Consider the following 17,069-nt stretch of genomic DNA (forward strand, 5'->3'; position numbering starts at 1 on the left):
CTGCATGTGGAGAGTCGTGTATTTGCAGTTTCAAGTTGCGGGGTTCAAGAATTTTAGAAATTTGTTCCTTCAGGGAAGCGAGATATAAATTATATGTACTGAATTTTTCGGTTTTTAAAAAAATAACGAGTTTATTGTAAGTGTGTGGGGGGGGGGGGGTTGCGATCTATGACCGAAAATGGAAAGGAGCGCTGTAGACAATGACCGCCGATAAAAATAAAAAAACACCAACCATTTATTTTCTCAATTCAATGTATTTGATTAATGTAATGGATTAATTAATTTAAAATTAATTAACTAGTTTAGGATAAATATGTATTACTTTTTTCACTTTACATTTAACTTTTAATCTGTTCAAGATCGAAATACATTACGCCTAATATTATTTAGTTTATCTTCTCGAATAATAATATAAATAATATATATAAATTCTAGCAGACCCAGCAAACGTTGTTCTGCCATATAAATTATATCTACTGAATATCTTGGTTTTTAATAAAAAGTAATGTATTTATTGTAAGTGTGTGGGGATGGGCACTATGACAGAAAAAGGAAAGGAGCGCTGTAGACGATAACCGCCGATAAAAACAAAAAAACACCAGCCATTCATTTTCTCAATTCAATGTATTTCATTAATGTAATGGACATATTCATTGTTTGATTAAAAGTTAAATGTAAAGTGAAAAAAGTAATATATTTTTATCCTAAAGCAGTTAATTAATTTCGAAGAGCAATTGAGTGTACGATATTTTTTTTCAGTGCTTCTTTAGCCAACACAAATAAACTCGATGGCTTGCCCACCCGAGAACATGCCACATATTGAACATGCCAATTGTCCATGTGATAAACATGGTGTGTCCAATTCTAAGCCACAAACGGACATGATTGGCCTTGCGACTTATTGATTGTCATTCTACATATATACATATTATATGCATAAAGCACCACCCTGCGAATTTTTTCATGCGTTTATTATTTTTTTCTTAGGTTATGTCTACAGATTTTTTGTGTGAGTGGTGCCTCATCGTACATTCGTCCCACATTATGAGACCGAACTTTTGAAATAGCTGGACCGTTATTTGTTTTATTTATAATATTGGTAAATGGTCACCCCCACTCATATACATTAGCACTATAAAAATATGAACCATCCCTTACATCGCGAATGCGCCAGCTCCTAAGATATTAATTTAAATTACTTTTATAATTTCAGTGAGGCAACCGCGTTTTTTATTGCCTTTCAATCGATTCAATTATTAGCAACTAACTGTTTCTATTAAAACAAACAAATTGCTGCTAAATATTTTTTGAAATATAATTTAATATTTTACACAACTCGATATGATTTATTTCACACGAACTATATAAACAAACATAGTCTGTTCAAAGGTGGCGCTGCTAACAGAATTCAAATGAAATTAAGTTTTACTTATTGCATTAAATAATTAAATTTGATTCAGAATAATAATATTATTTCTAAAGGATTTTATTTTGAATGATGTCAAAGTAATAAATTAAACATCAAAAATGTCTTTAAAAGTTTCAAACAATCAAAACAGTCTACTATAAATTAAATATTGTTATAATAGCTTGATAAATAATGGTCATTGATTTTGTTTTTTTTCCGATAGTTTTTTTATCATTTCTCTGATTATAATGTCAATAGTAAACACTCGAATCATGTGTATATTGAATGTATGTAATGTATGTATACTTGAATTAATTTACATGATTTATTAACTTATTTTTCAAGATTACATTATTTATACTTGCTACAATTTCGTTTTCTTGACTTTCCTCCATAAAATTGATGAAGACACGATATAAGTCCCATGTAAATTAAAACGATAACAAAAAAACAATATACGGTTGGGGAAGAAGGGACCCGGGAAGGAACGAAGTCTTTTGCTATATGTTTTCGTGTGTGAATGGATTTCAGGAACAGCCTTGCTACTGGATACGTGCCGATGAGCACACCGTTCAATGGTGACATTCCCACACGCACATTTTCGTTATTTTGTTGGATTTGTTCGTCTTTTCTTTCTGCTCTATTACCACGCATGCTTGATGCTTTATTAGTTCGACGGCCCAAATGGACCCCCTTGCGATTTTCTGGCAGTTTTCACTGTAACGCACACACAAAAATAGACCAAATTGTTGTATTTACTGGTAAAAACGGTATACTGGTAATGATCTTTTAGTATTTTACTAACCTTTTCAATATCATAAAACACGTTTATATTTCTTATCAATTAAATAAATCGTTAAATATTTTGCAAATTTTTAAGTGTCAAAATGATGCGAAGCTTCTTGTGAATGACGTGGACGAAAGTTCGATGAGGTTCACTATAAGTAATTATTTTGATATTGTTCATACAAAAATTCTAAAATCGTGTTTACAAAATGGGATGATGGGTTAGTATGGTGAAAATTTGGGGTTATCTGTATTTTTTGACACTAAATCTAAATAAAATACAAAATTTGAAAAAAAAACTGGAAACCCTTAACACCTAACGGTATGAAATATACTTTACGACCGATTCTGATACCTCCCAAATATACATTACAAATTTCATAAAAATCGGTTGAGCCGTTTTGGAGGATTTCGACTACAAACACCGTGACACGAGATTTTTATATATTATATTAACAAAGCTTAAATATCTGCTTCTTAAACTGTCTGTGTTTGAGATGAAAAAGCTTAAGTACCGAAATAATTTAAGTAGCATGGCTTTCTCCTGAAATTAACACGACCATAACAGAACGAACCGCCAAAAGAATTTTAAATGAAGTTTTCTTGAATGTTCTCAATAAATTCTAAGAATATTTTATGAAATGCCAAGTTATTTTTTTTTTCGAATATTTCCTTACGTTCTATTTACATTTTCTTTGTAATAAATCTTTATATTAAGCTTATACAAAGCTTGTGCTATGGAAACCAGACAACTGATATACTACTTATACTACTTTTCTTTTGTAAATACATACTTATATAGATAATTACACCTAGACTCAGGACAAACAGACATGTTCATGCACACAAATGTCTGTCCTCGGTGGGAATCGAACCCACAACCTTCGGCGTGAAAGGCAAGTATCTACCAACTACGCCAACCAGCTCGTCAAAAAAAATGAAGCAAAATATTAACGCGTTCGTATAGTTTGTCATTTACACGATACTGAAAACATTTGTTCCTAACAACATACATATTCGTTAGCATCTTTCTTAAGATTCTTTTTTTGTTATTGACGGTGTAAGAAATATTAACCATTCCGTAAATCGGAAATGCGCCACCAACCTTGGTAATTATGATGATTTGTCCTGCCTGTAGTTAAACTGGCTCATTAATCCTTCAAACCGGAACATGACTACGAGTAAGTATGGCTATTTGGCGGTAGAATATTGATGAGTAGGTGGTACCTACCCAGATGGACTTGCACAAAGCCCTACCACCAAGTGTAAGATTTCTAAGATTACTGTAACGCTTTCCAAATGAGAATTTAAAAAACAATTATCAGTCTTACATCGTTTTTATGTAAAATGATTTATATTTAAATAAGAAACAAATTAAGAAGTGTTAAGGAAATAATGACATTTCAATATTGTATCAGAAACTTTTTTTTTGTTTAGACAAGCGTATAGGCCACTTGCTGGTAAGTTTTTTCGTTTGCCCTTGGTGTGCTTAGTGCCTTACACCTTCAAGACGCCTCCAACTATGCAATTTAGGATGTCAAAATCCCTTGTGATTGTAATAATTGATTACTTAATCTCTCAACTGGAAAACATACAAAGGAATTAATGCTGTCTTGCAAAGCAAGGCTCAATTAACCTATATAGATATTATTTGTCCATTTCCAAGTAAGGTATGTATGTATGTATGTATGAAATAGTATGTATTTTATAATTATCTATATATAATTTTATACTCTATAATTTATATAATATGTATATGGTATATAATAATTATAAATACATATATATATTTATATGTATGTATGTATGTGTGTATATGTATGTATGTATGTATTATTATATGTGGTTAGTGGGATGTAAAAATGTGTATTTTATTAAATATTTAGTATCTCATTTTTATATGTAAATGCACTTACCTGTTCTCTTACAAAAATTCTTTCATCAAAGGTTGTCTGTAAGAGATCGCTATAAGCGATAAGACCGCCTTTGCGCACCATTTTTATTTTATTTTTCTTTGATTGTTTCCTACTTCTCTCATCTTATTTATATGTTGTGCAACAAGTGTTAAATAAATAAATAGATAGATATGAAAACAATATCATATATTATATGATATATATATATCTATAAATAATATTAAATATTTTAGTCTCACAAATGTGCCCCTAAAGTTTTTTTGTTGTTATATTAAAAAATCATAAAACTTTAATGGTTAAGTATATTCCGATTTGTTTAAAGGTTGACTGGTATATACTGGTATATAAATTAAGAACCTCTGTTCGAACTACAATATATTGATCAATAACATTTTATTTCCTTATAAAAGTGTATTTGTATAAATAAATTATTTGTAAGTAAATATGTCATAATCTATATTAGCAAAGTAAAATTACTAAGAAATATTAAAGTTATCTTATTGTGTTTGCTTGTGTTTAAAAACACTCGAACGGCTCGATTCTAATGAATTTGGGTAAAGAAGGCGTTTGTTTCGTAGAATAGTATTATATTTGGTTGTTTTATTTAATAATTCATAAATAGTACATTTTTATGTTTTCCTCGAGGCGTGGAATATTAGGTTAGGTTAATAAAGTAAGAAAATTATATTATACTTTACCTTCCAACTTTGAAAATTGTTCAAATTACAAAATAGTTCTTATAACTTTAAACAACGATTTCTATCATTTTAAGGTAAGAAAATTAAATTAACTCAGAATTTACATACTTATCGAATAGTTTTATTTGTTTAAAATTCCCAGTCGGCTTCAACGTCAACTTACAAACCAAACATTACTACAGTGCTTAAAAATATACGCCAAATTTAATAATATAAATCCTTCTTTGCGTAAATAAATTTCACAAACGCTTTGTCCGGGCCTTTGATGTATCTTTCCATTACTTTGATTTTATTTTGATGTACCTACATGTTTTTATTTCCAGACAGCATCACAATCGACATTTTAGGATGACGGTGATGACGATGAGGCTAGCCAACTGCGCAGGACATATTATAGTGTATGTGTGTATGCGTAAACACAGATGCACTTTCTATTGACTCTTATAATCCGATAGGACGGCAAACCCACACGACCGAAAATAATTCAGGCAAATGATCTATGGCTTTACGTGCAAGGCACTAGAGTGTACACATTTCAAATTTCCAGACTCAGGCTGCTACTGACAGTCTTTGACAGAAAACCCGATAACTTTTTATTGGCCTGACCCAGGATTATGACCCATAACCTCAGGATCTGTGTCGTCATGTCTAGCCACTTTTTTAGAAGAAAGCTACCCAGCTCCCACGGGGGGGGGGGGGGGTAACTGGGTTATGTGGGATTCTTGCCCACTAAAACTACTGCGATGGCCGTCCTCGGCACGGATCGGAGAGGCTGCGGGATCGTGTTGATATAACGCATCCGCGGCCTCTCCCGTGCTTTGCTCCGCTCGTGGCTCGGCGGAGCTCTCCTCAGGGGGCAAAGGTATTCCCTCCCTGCACTCCTCACTAGTTTGTACGGCAGCACGAGGCTATCCCGGCTGCCGTCCTCCTCAGGGCATATCTAGCCACTAGACCAACGTGACAATTATTTTAGGATAACTGATGTGACTGTACAATTTTAACTGTCCTCTGGTGTTATAATTTTATTGTTGCCACGTTTTTTGAAGCGGAAGTGTGTCAGCCATCTTCCTTGAGGTAGTGTTATAGGATCACGATTATGTATCGCCAATTTTAAAATGTATTTTTGATCTAAAATAGATAAAACAATGTTTACTACCGTTTTAAGATAATTAAACAAAAAATAGTCTTTAAAAATACAGTAAAAGTAATGAAACCCCACTGCTCTGCTAAGGCCTCCTCTTCCTTTTGAGGAGAAGGTTTGGAGCTTATTCCACCACGCTGCTCCAATGCGGGTTAGTAGAATACACATGTAGCAGAATTTCAATGAAATTAGACACACGCAGGTTTCCTCACAATGTTTTCCTTCATCGTCAAGCACGAGATGAGTTATAAACACAAATTAAGCACACGAAAATACAGTGATGCTTGCCCGGGTTTGAACCCACGATCATCGGTTAAGATTCACGCGTTCTAACCACTAGGCCATCTCGGTTCTTTATACTACATAAATACAGTATGTTAAATTGAAGATATATGAAATGTGTATGTTCTTTGAGTACTGGTGCAAATAGGAACTGATCAGAATACCAAATTGACAATTAACTGTATTGGAATGATCAATACGCCACTTGTCTCTCAGGATCGTTGATTAAACATACTTGAATTGCTTTGAATTCAATTGTAAGCAAACAGTATCTTAGTTTACAATAATTTCTAAAATGGCAACGACACGACGATGACCGAATGCATTGATTTCATATTGTATTAGTAATCGTTATTTATTGAAGCAACAATAAGGTATAAATTATGTTTTTATTACAATAACGCCCATAACATTTTATACGACTACCCAAAAAAGTGTAATGTATTCAGCGTTCATGTATGTATGTGAGCTTTTTTGTTCGGCCGTAACTTTTCAATGCCTGAATAGTTTTGGTTGTATGTAAGAAAGTTTATCCTACGATACCCTTTATCAATTTGAGTGCTACTGACTATAAATTTATTCACTAGCTAAACCCGAATTCCATACAAATCACATTTAATGTCAACGCTTTCGAATTGTTAAAAAAACTCGTACTAGGCACGCTGTCACCGATCGTATATGAGTTTCGAGCAATGAGATGTTCAGGTCGATCACGTCACGTACATGACTTCGAAACGTACGAACGTTTTTTATAGTTAACACCTTTTAATTACGCCTCAAAGCAATTCGTAAGCAAAACGAATAATTTCTTGAACATCCGGAAATAAGCAAATAATCATTTTAAAATTAACAACCGATAATTAAAAAAAAAGTAAGTTTGTAAGTTGTAGTAAACGTCCACAGCATACACGGCGTGCCACACTCTGATGGAGTGTATCGCTTGAAGGCCTGGCGACCTTAATCGGCGGAGACCTCTCGCCGCCGAGTGTGATCAATGCCATGCTTGTTAGCGAGAGGTGCTAGATGGAGATGGTCTCCTTCGGCGAAAATGTCATGTCGCATAAGGAAGCAGCGGAGCGGGAGCATGAGGAGAGTACCTCCGCTGACCCTCTTCGCCGTAAAAGACCGGGGAGAAGACGTTGGCACTATGCGTATCTTCTCCTCCTGCCGTGAGTTTCGCCGGGGCTAGGGGGTCTTTAAAGCCCGAGAACCCCCTAGGCCTACAGAGGCGGAACAACCGTCGGGACGGCGCGGTAGTATGCGCAAGCGATCCGCTGGTTTTTTAGTGGACATTCCGGCGCCTTCAGTGCCGGCGAGTCCCACACACATGAGTAGGGGAAACACATACATGTGTTTTTCCTGTCCAAAAAATGTCCACAGCATGTAAGTAGCATTACTAAATATTGGATAATATATAAAACTAAAAATAAGGCGAGATGGTCTAGTGGTTAGAACGCGTGAATCTAAACCGATGATCGTGGTTTCAAATCCGGGCAAGCACCACTGAATTTTCATGTGCTTAATTTGTATTTATAATTCATCTCGTGCTTGACGGTGAAGGAAAACATCGTAAGGAAACTTGCATGTACCTAATTTCATTGAAATTCTGCCACATGTGTATTGTACCAACCCGCATTGGAGCAGCGTGGTGGAATAAGCTCCAAACCTTCTCCTCAAAAGGGAGAGGAGGCCATAACCCAGCAGTGGAACATTAACAGGCTGTTACTGTTATATAAAACTACTACTACTATATTCATTTTAATACTCTTTTATCAAGGAAAGAGCGAACAAAGGCTGCAAATATTTATCTCTTATCCTAAATTGTCTTTGTTCCGCTTCCATTGAAACTCTTAAACGTTGTAGTTATATTGAGAAAAAAATTATTAGAAATAAAACACGTTGTCTAATTGCTTCAACTGGTAACAGATTGGCTTGTTCATTAATTTCACACAGAGTATCGGTCAACGGTGAAACGCATTCTTTCTTTCAAACATTTCACGCGGTCGTCATTTGAACAGTTAGTATTTTATTTCTATATATTTAAGGACTAAATTCGTATAATTATTATGTTTTCGAAACATTTTCGAGATCATGGTTATCGATCGCACTAAGCCGTTCTGTTGTCTGAATGTAATGGCAGTTCTAGAAACTCCTTTGTTCTTTCCAACACAATATGTACACATTGAATAAAAATTGCTCAAAAACAGTAGATATCCTTTAATATTTTCATGATAGGAGAGCATTTAATTATATTAGGTTTAGGTTTGTTAAATTGTATTCAATAGATTCAGGTGGTTATATAAAGGTGGTAGGGCTTTGTGCAAGCTCTTCTGGGTAGGTACCACCCACTCATCAGATATTCTATTATAAAATAGCAGTACTTGGGATTGTTGTCTTTCGGTTTGAAGGGTGAGTGAGCCAGTGTAATTACAAGCAAAAAGGACGTAACATCTTAGTTCCCAAGGTTGGCGGCGCATTGGCAATGTAGGCAATGGTTAACATTTCTTACAATGCCTTTGTCTATGGGGGCTGGTGATCATTAACATCAGGTGGCCCGTGGCCCATATGCTCGTCCACATACTTTAACTATAAAAAAATACATCATCGATACTGAGCGAAAATGACAAGCCAAGTTGTCACGAATTATTTGCTTAAAACAAATAGACAGCAGCAAATCAATATCGATTTATGTACTACGTCTATCTTCTAAGTATATATACTTGGAATTAAACTTTAAGTATGTATACTTGACCTATATATCTACATATATTCGATAAGCAAAATAAATATTTTTATAAGAAAAACTAACATCTCGAAAGTGCCCAACTGTTGGACAAAGGGCACTTCTTTTTAAATGATGGCTTGGTATTCATTTGATCACGCTCTTCATGTGCAGAATACACGTGGTAGAATTTCATCCGACGCGTGCAAGTGTTCCTTATCCATCACATAAAATAATAATAACTTAATTTAATTTGTCAATTCTTTTATATCCCATCAAAAACATAAATGTGAAATGAGAGCCAAGTTCAATATTATGATATATGCCTTGGTTATTGACTTCAACGACAAAAGAAGTGAGATCTAAATGGGTGCCAAGTCCAATGGTCAAATTTATTTATAACAACATAAAATAATATATAACAACTTAAAATATCATTTCTTCTTATAACTTAGGATAATATATTGAAGCCTAAGGTCTGACTTGGCTAGTTCTCATATACTATCATTACTTATTGTACAGATTATTTTATCGCAGCGTTCCCCACCCCGTTGCTCCACGGCCGTCGCACCGTGTGCCGTGGTCCGAAATACCTGTTATCTAATTATTTATAAGTAATGATCTCACACTATTGATGGGCGTTAAATATTGAATAATAATTAGTACTAAATCCCAGTTACTAAAACGAAATAAATACGAAAGTCGACTATACTCTTAGTTATAAGTAGTTATAAGTACTAAATCTGACATGTTTGGATTTAAAAAACATTAAGGGTGGTCCATTCGTTATATATTCAAGCGAAGATCTTAAAATCCACATAACGACCGACTGTCATCAATTTTGATTGCTGATTCTTACATTACAGGTATATGTAAGTGTTCCTAATAGAATCAATTAATTAAAAAATTATAATAAATTGATAAAAATGTATTTATTTAATTGATTGATTGATTTAATAGTGTCTGATTTATTTCTTTGTATTCCCCGAATTACTAACTGGGTTAGAGTTTTGGTCTACAGGTCATTCAGTGATAAAAATGTCAAGTTTTTGACGTTAATATCTAAATAACCGCTTGAGATGTGTTTATGAAATTTGGGACACATATGTATCTCGCAAGCCTTAATATATGAGCCAAATTTGACATGTTTATGTGAAATGGTTTTTGAGTCGTGAGGGTCTCCAAATGGTTCGTGTAATATTACACACGGTGCTGCTCGCCAGATCAGCAGCTTGGCTTGTCACGCTACCGCGTGTCTAGATTTTATTTTATTGTATTAATTATAATTTACTTATTTTTTTTAATTAATGTTTTTTCTTAGTTGATTATTGTAATTTAAATGGATGAATTATTATAATTTAATTTATTAATTTATTGAATTTTATTAACAATTATAAGCAACTGACTGTATATAAATTATTTTTTTGATCATCCATGTACACACGCTTTGGGGTGTAATTTTTATTAAAATTAGTTCCCTAATTTTTCTGTATGCCCTAATTACATTCTGTTTTGTGTACCTAAGTAAATAAATAAACATATAAATGTTAATCTTGCTCGAATCGGAAACCGCAATTTTCGGTTCAATTCGCGCACGATCTACGTATTATTTTCACTGCGTTCACTTATTACCAATTATAATACGGGGGCTAAAAGCATGTATTTGTTTTGTTTATTGCTTCGTACATTCCCTATGTGATCCCAACAACGTGGATAATTTAATTAAAAACGGTTTGTTGATACAATTTTATAAGCTCGTCAAACAATAAAAATACTAATCCATCGTGATTATTGTAAATGCAATACTAAATTTTTTATCCATTTGAGCTCGTCTTTCACAAGGTTCTGTGAAGTGAGGCGATACGAAATTCGATACTGTGTTCGACGAAATACTTTAAATCGTATCCAAGTTTTGCAACGGAACTAAAAACCTCTTTGAAAAGAAGTTCTAACACGAACAGAAATTATTTTTAACTATTCGCTAAGTGGAGCTTATTATATCACGCTGTCTGATAAAAATTTTAGTTGAAGATGAAGCCAAGCCAGCTTAATATATGATCTTTCGTAAATTATTTATAAAAGTTACTTGTAAAGTTATTCTATAAAACTTGAAGCTAAACTAAAATGAGATACGATTTTGACTATAATAATAATAATAATATCCTGGGACATTTTTCACACACGGCCATCTAATCCCAAATTACTTTTCTTTTGTAAATACATACTTATATAGATAATTACACCCAGACTCAGGACAAACAGACATGTTCATGCACACAAATGTCTGTCCTGGGTGGGAATCGAACCCATAACCTTCGGCGTAAAAGGCAAGTATCTACCAACTACGCCAAACAGCTCGTCAAAATAATAGTGATCATTACAATATTTGGACAAAAAACTCATAAATTTATTAAAATATTAAAAAATAATATATATGACATTGGAAGAATGTCATCGCCATCACATCACACCTAAAGAGTTAAGACCTTTTTGCGGTGGGTAGATATTGCATTCCTCATATGAAGCTTTATTTACAATGCTCATCTTCAACGTCTGGCACGAGAAAAATTAACACTTAATGAACATAATATCAAAACATATGGACGACTATTACACTTATGATATTAGGAGTACGTAATAAACAAGTGTTTTCCTACGCAATACCCCATCAATATCATTTTGACGTATATAATTTAAGCTGGTATATTGGATTTTTCTAATAAGTTATTACGAAGTTGGCTCCTTGGGTTATTAAAGTAATGCCTACGTGTCGATAAGTAGATTAATTATATCTATGTCGAGTGATAGAATAATAATAAACGAATAGTAAAAAAAAACGTTTTCAAACAATGCTGTATCTCCTTCTAAGGACTTTCAAATCAATCATGATAGACAGAAAGAAATGCTGCACACTGGTGTAGCTCTCTGAAAACTAAATGCCCTCACTTATAAACGTTGCTTAGTGCGGATTACTTCCTCTCATCATTGATTTCACATTCGAAGAAGGCACATAAATGTCTAATTAAAGTCCCGCTAAGCAACGATTATAAGTAATGCTGTAAGTTTTAGAGTAAGTTTTTAATGGTTTGAGTTACATGAGTACATAAGAGAACTCCGTCTTATACGTACCGGTCTTATTCTAATCTTATATATTGTATCTTCATTTACCAAAAAAACATTTAAGATAAAATGTCAAAATGTGTTTGTAACTTTTATATTATATATAAATTAGAAATTATAGACACATCTCGAAGATCCACGAACCCGTTTAAACACTATCGGTGTAAAAATTACCGAGCTTTTACGAAGTGTAAGAGCGTTAAGGTAAGTGTGAAATTTATATAATGTATTAAAATAAAGCTATATCTACTTAGAACGCTACGCCTATCTGAGAAGCACCATTTACGAGTCACTTAATTTAGAACCAAACAGTACTTTACTTTACTCAATGTTCAGTACCTTTAATCAATAATATTTCATACATGTTTCACTCCATATGTACAATAAAATATTCATTATCACTGATACAAAATTAGTTTACAACAAATGATTTAATTTAAAACAGGAAACATTATTTTAAGTATTTAAAAATAGTTTTTAAATATTCAGTATTCTTCAGTATTGCTGCGATTCAGAAAACTTAGTTTAAGTTTAACTAGATTTGATACTTCAGTAGAAATCTTCAGTAGAGAACTTTTGCAATATATAGTACATCTTACCGTTTGATAAGTAATTGATATTAAGAGTGGGTATAAAGCAAAACTGTCAATCTTTGACTTGCTTTCGCAATTCAAGGGTAAAATTTAAATATTCTATGTTTAACTTAACAGTCGCATCTAAGTTTTTCATTTGTTTTATTTATACTCGAAATTCTATTGGTTATGAAGAGAAAAACTCCTGACACAAAAAGTCCTCTAAAAGTATAAAAACATATGTGTTTGTTCGCTCTTTAACTCTATTATACATATTGTATTTTAATAAAAGCGTCGTCGTGTCGGGAGACTGCAATTTCAAATAAAACGGATCTGTGAACATTGGTTGGAACAAGATCCTGTTGTCAAGTAAGCTGCTGATGATCTTCAAAGGCTAAATCAGATCTAAATAATTTATAGCTAAGAACCGTCTCAATCACTTCAGGTTTTAAAGAGAAAACCTAATCAAAATCGGGCCATTTGTCTGGGAGGTACGATGCCACAGGCAAACATAGAGCGTTAAAACTTACTTGGCGTTACACGTGGTCTTAATAATGCTCTGTCATTATTTGATTATCGTCACAGTATTATGTATTTCAGCATATTAATTTCATATATTTGTATTATAACCATTTTTATTCTGTTTATGATATGAAGGTATGTAAGTCGCCTTTCCTTGATTTTATTTATATTTTCAGTAGACGAGTCGACCCGATAGAAAAACTTGATAAAAAGAAGAAGATAAGAAGGACGTTTATCAGAATTTTTCTATTTCAATTTATTTTTGTACAATATTTTAGTTTTAAATATATATACTAATACTGCAATGATGTTGAAAACTACAATTTTATTTCCATTTATTATATTGGTATACAAACTTAATCTCACAAAGGAAAACCTAGCAATCTGAGATTTAACAGGATCGTAGATTGAAATAATGTACAAAATCACACAATCTTGTGAGACATTGCCAAGAAAGTTTAAACAACATAAAACGTCCCTCAGTTAACTTTGTCTTAATAGAATTTATACGTCTAAAGCTTTTACTATGAATGAATGAAATGAATGAATGCATTCAGTGCGCACTGATACCGACAAAGTTTACTGTTTCTATAATAAATGTTGTATGAAACTATCTTAATACAATGTGTAGCTATAGCGTCGGTGGGACACGTGTATCGTTTAGAATGTAAGCTGCATTGCCGAACCGAATACAAATAATTATATTCAAATTTCAAAATCACAGGCAATCGTTAATAATATTTAATGTTGTAAATTAAGTAGAAATTTGTTTCGAACGCGATTTCCACATAATTAACTTTCTATTTGATAGCGAAAATCCGAATGGAATATATTTTGACACGCACACATCGTACGCTCTCACACACCTATACACGGACACGCAAGTTCTCACACATTCAGAACTGAACAAGACGATTTACTAATATTTGATATTCTACGGACAGATCGATTACAATATCTTCAAATCAAAAGTTAGTAATTACGAATACGTTACTTACTTCGGTTGATACATGAGTTGATCCCCAAAACTTATAATTATTGCTCAAGCTCAAAGTTAAACTATGTGAGCTTTAGACAATCATGTTATCTAAAATATCAACAAATAATACCTATCTGTTTATATATCTCGTGTCTATGTATACTCTGTTAAATAATTTAATAATTAATTATTATTATGTATAAAAATCAACAGCCCTGATATACCGTTTCTATTACTAATTTTTCAACATACGCTTTAAATGAAGGACTTAGCATATATCCGCAAGGTTTTATTATATATATTTAACAGGGGGCGTAGCTCAGATGGTAGAGCGCTCGCTTAGCATGCGAGAGGTACCGGGATCGATACCCGGCGCCTCCAGACTTAAATTTTAATTTTAAAATAATTATATACAAGTGGCATTCATATACTTTTCCCGCCGCCTTGCGGAGAGACGGAAATCCGGGGAGGTTTTAGTGGGTAGGACGGTGGCCCTCTGCCCCGTGAGTCCCACATACCCGTCCCGGTCCCCCCGGACCGGGCGGCAGGCGTAAATGCCTATCCTCCCCGAAAAAAAAAAAAAAAAGTTTTTATTATATATATTTTGTTTTTAATAAACTAAAAACTTTAGTGTTCTTATTGAATTGTTTCATTGCGATAACAGTTTTAGTTAACACACATGCTCACAGAACCACACATATATGTAACACAACACATATAAATCATAATTCACATGCCCTTTGTCGAGATTATTTGGGGCGACGAAGTGTGTAAGCTGTACGGAAACGACTTAGCAGGCTTTTACAGTCGGCCGCTTGCCTGACGTAAGCCCTCTTTGGAATCGCTTTTGCAGTTAAATTGGTTTTCGTCCACCACACACGTGGTCGAAATACTTACGTGGTTGATTGACAAATTTGCTTAGCCAACATTCAATATTCAACTCTTCTTAATTGATGCTAAAATTCAATTTTGTTAGTATTGTCATTCAAAAAGACTTCAGCTGCGGTGATTGGAAAATGATTTTCACGCAAACACAGGTTGCAGTATCCATTTCTTTAATATTAAAATCGGTCAGCAATCATGACACGTCCAGAGCTCTTTTTTGGCGTGTCGGATCATGCATGACCTTACGTTCATTCCGAGGCATGGAAAAACTGAGGTATACCACAGAGAAGTTATTGACAAAAAAAGTTAAAACCAACACATTGAAATCGTTTCTCTCGTTGCACACAAAGAAGTGTCACTTCGAAATAATACATTAAATTTATCTTGCTTTTTTTTGTTAAAAAAAAAACAAGATTTTCATTAAGCCGTCCAAGTAAGCTGAAAAGTTAATTTACTAGGATATAAGCAAAATACGCTATACGAGTATGTCAGATCTTCTAATTTAGAGGTAATATGCTAGCGTTAATTGTAACTTAAGCTCGCTACAGCAGCCATTTTATCATAAAATCCTGCGTTTCTCTCTGTGATTGCTTACATTACCATAGATATTGGGCGTTACGATCTGCTTTCTTGTTTTATTAAAAGTATATAACAAGAGATACATTAATAAACTGCTATCAATAGCAATATCTATGACAGCGTCTGCCAATATTATGAGGCAGTTTAATTTGCCAAGAGTGATGATTTTCTTCTGATATATTTTGGTCAAGATGATTTAATCGTAAGACAAGACAAACCATTTTACGGTTTAAGAATTTATTTTTCAAAAAAAGAAAAACAATTCCCTTTAATGCTTGGGAACTGAGATGTTATGTCCCTTGTGCATGTAATTACACTGGCTCACTCACCCTTCAAAACTGAATGTAATAATGCCAAGTAGTGCTGCTTGATATGATGATATCGGCCTACATGCATAAAGCCCTAATTTGAGCAATTGTCACTAGTTTGTGTATAAAAAAAAACAAATACCATAGACATAATAAAACTGTCACTATCACAACAACGCCAAGTACTGCTGTTTTGCGGTAGAATATCTGATGAGTTGGTGGTATCTACCCAGATGAGCTTGTACAAAGCTCTACTACCATCTACCATCACTATACTATCATGTGCAAACACATGTGGTACACATGAAAAGTCTTAATGTTTTTCTAAATTTTCAATATTTTTATGATTAAATTCCGACCAATGAGCTAACACTAGTAATATTTAATATATCGTTTTAATTCGACGTATGGTCTCAATGTATAGGATAACCTTAATATTAATAATACCATTTTATACATGTATTTTAAGGTTCATGAATAAATAACAGTAACGACAAATCTTTTCGGATGGTGAGCCAATGTAGGTTTACCAGAGCATGTGTCTATTTGCGAAGGTTATCTCACTATGTGACTATTTACTGGAGTCCCTTTTAAAAATAATTAAAAAAAAATTATAATGTGTGTGTTTTATATGAAATCTTAGTGTTAAGGACCAGCAAGTTTTCGTTTCTGTTTTCATAATCATGTAATCTATATAGGAGGTAATCTCGGTTGCTTTGATTATTATAATAAAAGAATATTAGTAGTGATTACTACTAATATTTTTTACTTCGTTATATATAAATATGTATAAATTTCGTTACTTACCGTTCAGTTCGTTACTGCTTCGTCGTATCTCGCAAAATATGCAAACATAGCAGACGGTGATGATCAGAAGAGGCACAAAGTACATTGCGCAAAGACAGAACACGTTGTACGCGACCTCGAGCTGTGCGCTTGCGAATGCGTCGAACGAAACGCACTGTTCAAATCCAACAATATAGGGATGGTGCATCACGCGGAACACGACACTCTGCGAACAAAAGTTTTAATTTAGTTATATAATAACACTTCTAATACTAGGAAAGTGTTAATATAGATTCATCTTAAAAATAGGTAGTGTTTGTAACACATAGTTATATTATACTGTAATAATATTAAATACAGTGTTT

At 33.4% G+C, this 17,069-nt stretch overlaps 1 protein-coding gene and 1 non-coding gene across 2 annotated transcripts in view; one reads left to right on the top strand and one right to left on the bottom strand.

The window, feature by feature from the left end:
• Positions 1–17,069, bottom strand: part of LOC126773515 (adipokinetic hormone/corazonin-related peptide receptor variant I-like) — an 84,891-nt gene that overhangs the window by 32,870 nt on the left and 34,952 nt on the right. The window contains exon 4 of the mRNA XM_050494464.1: positions 16,726–16,930. Coding sequence (XP_050350421.1) covers positions 16,726–16,930 — 205 coding nt within the window. The remainder of the gene's footprint in view (positions 1–16,725; positions 16,931–17,069) is intronic.
• Trnaa-agc (transfer RNA alanine (anticodon AGC)) lies at positions 14,455–14,527 on the top strand. Its single transcript has one exon. It is a non-coding gene; the product is annotated as a tRNA-Ala (tRNA).

This window comes from Nymphalis io, chromosome 14 (assembly GCF_905147045.1).
Source record: "Nymphalis io chromosome 14, ilAglIoxx1.1, whole genome shotgun sequence".
NCBI lineage: Eukaryota > Metazoa > Arthropoda > Insecta > Lepidoptera > Nymphalidae > Nymphalis > Nymphalis io.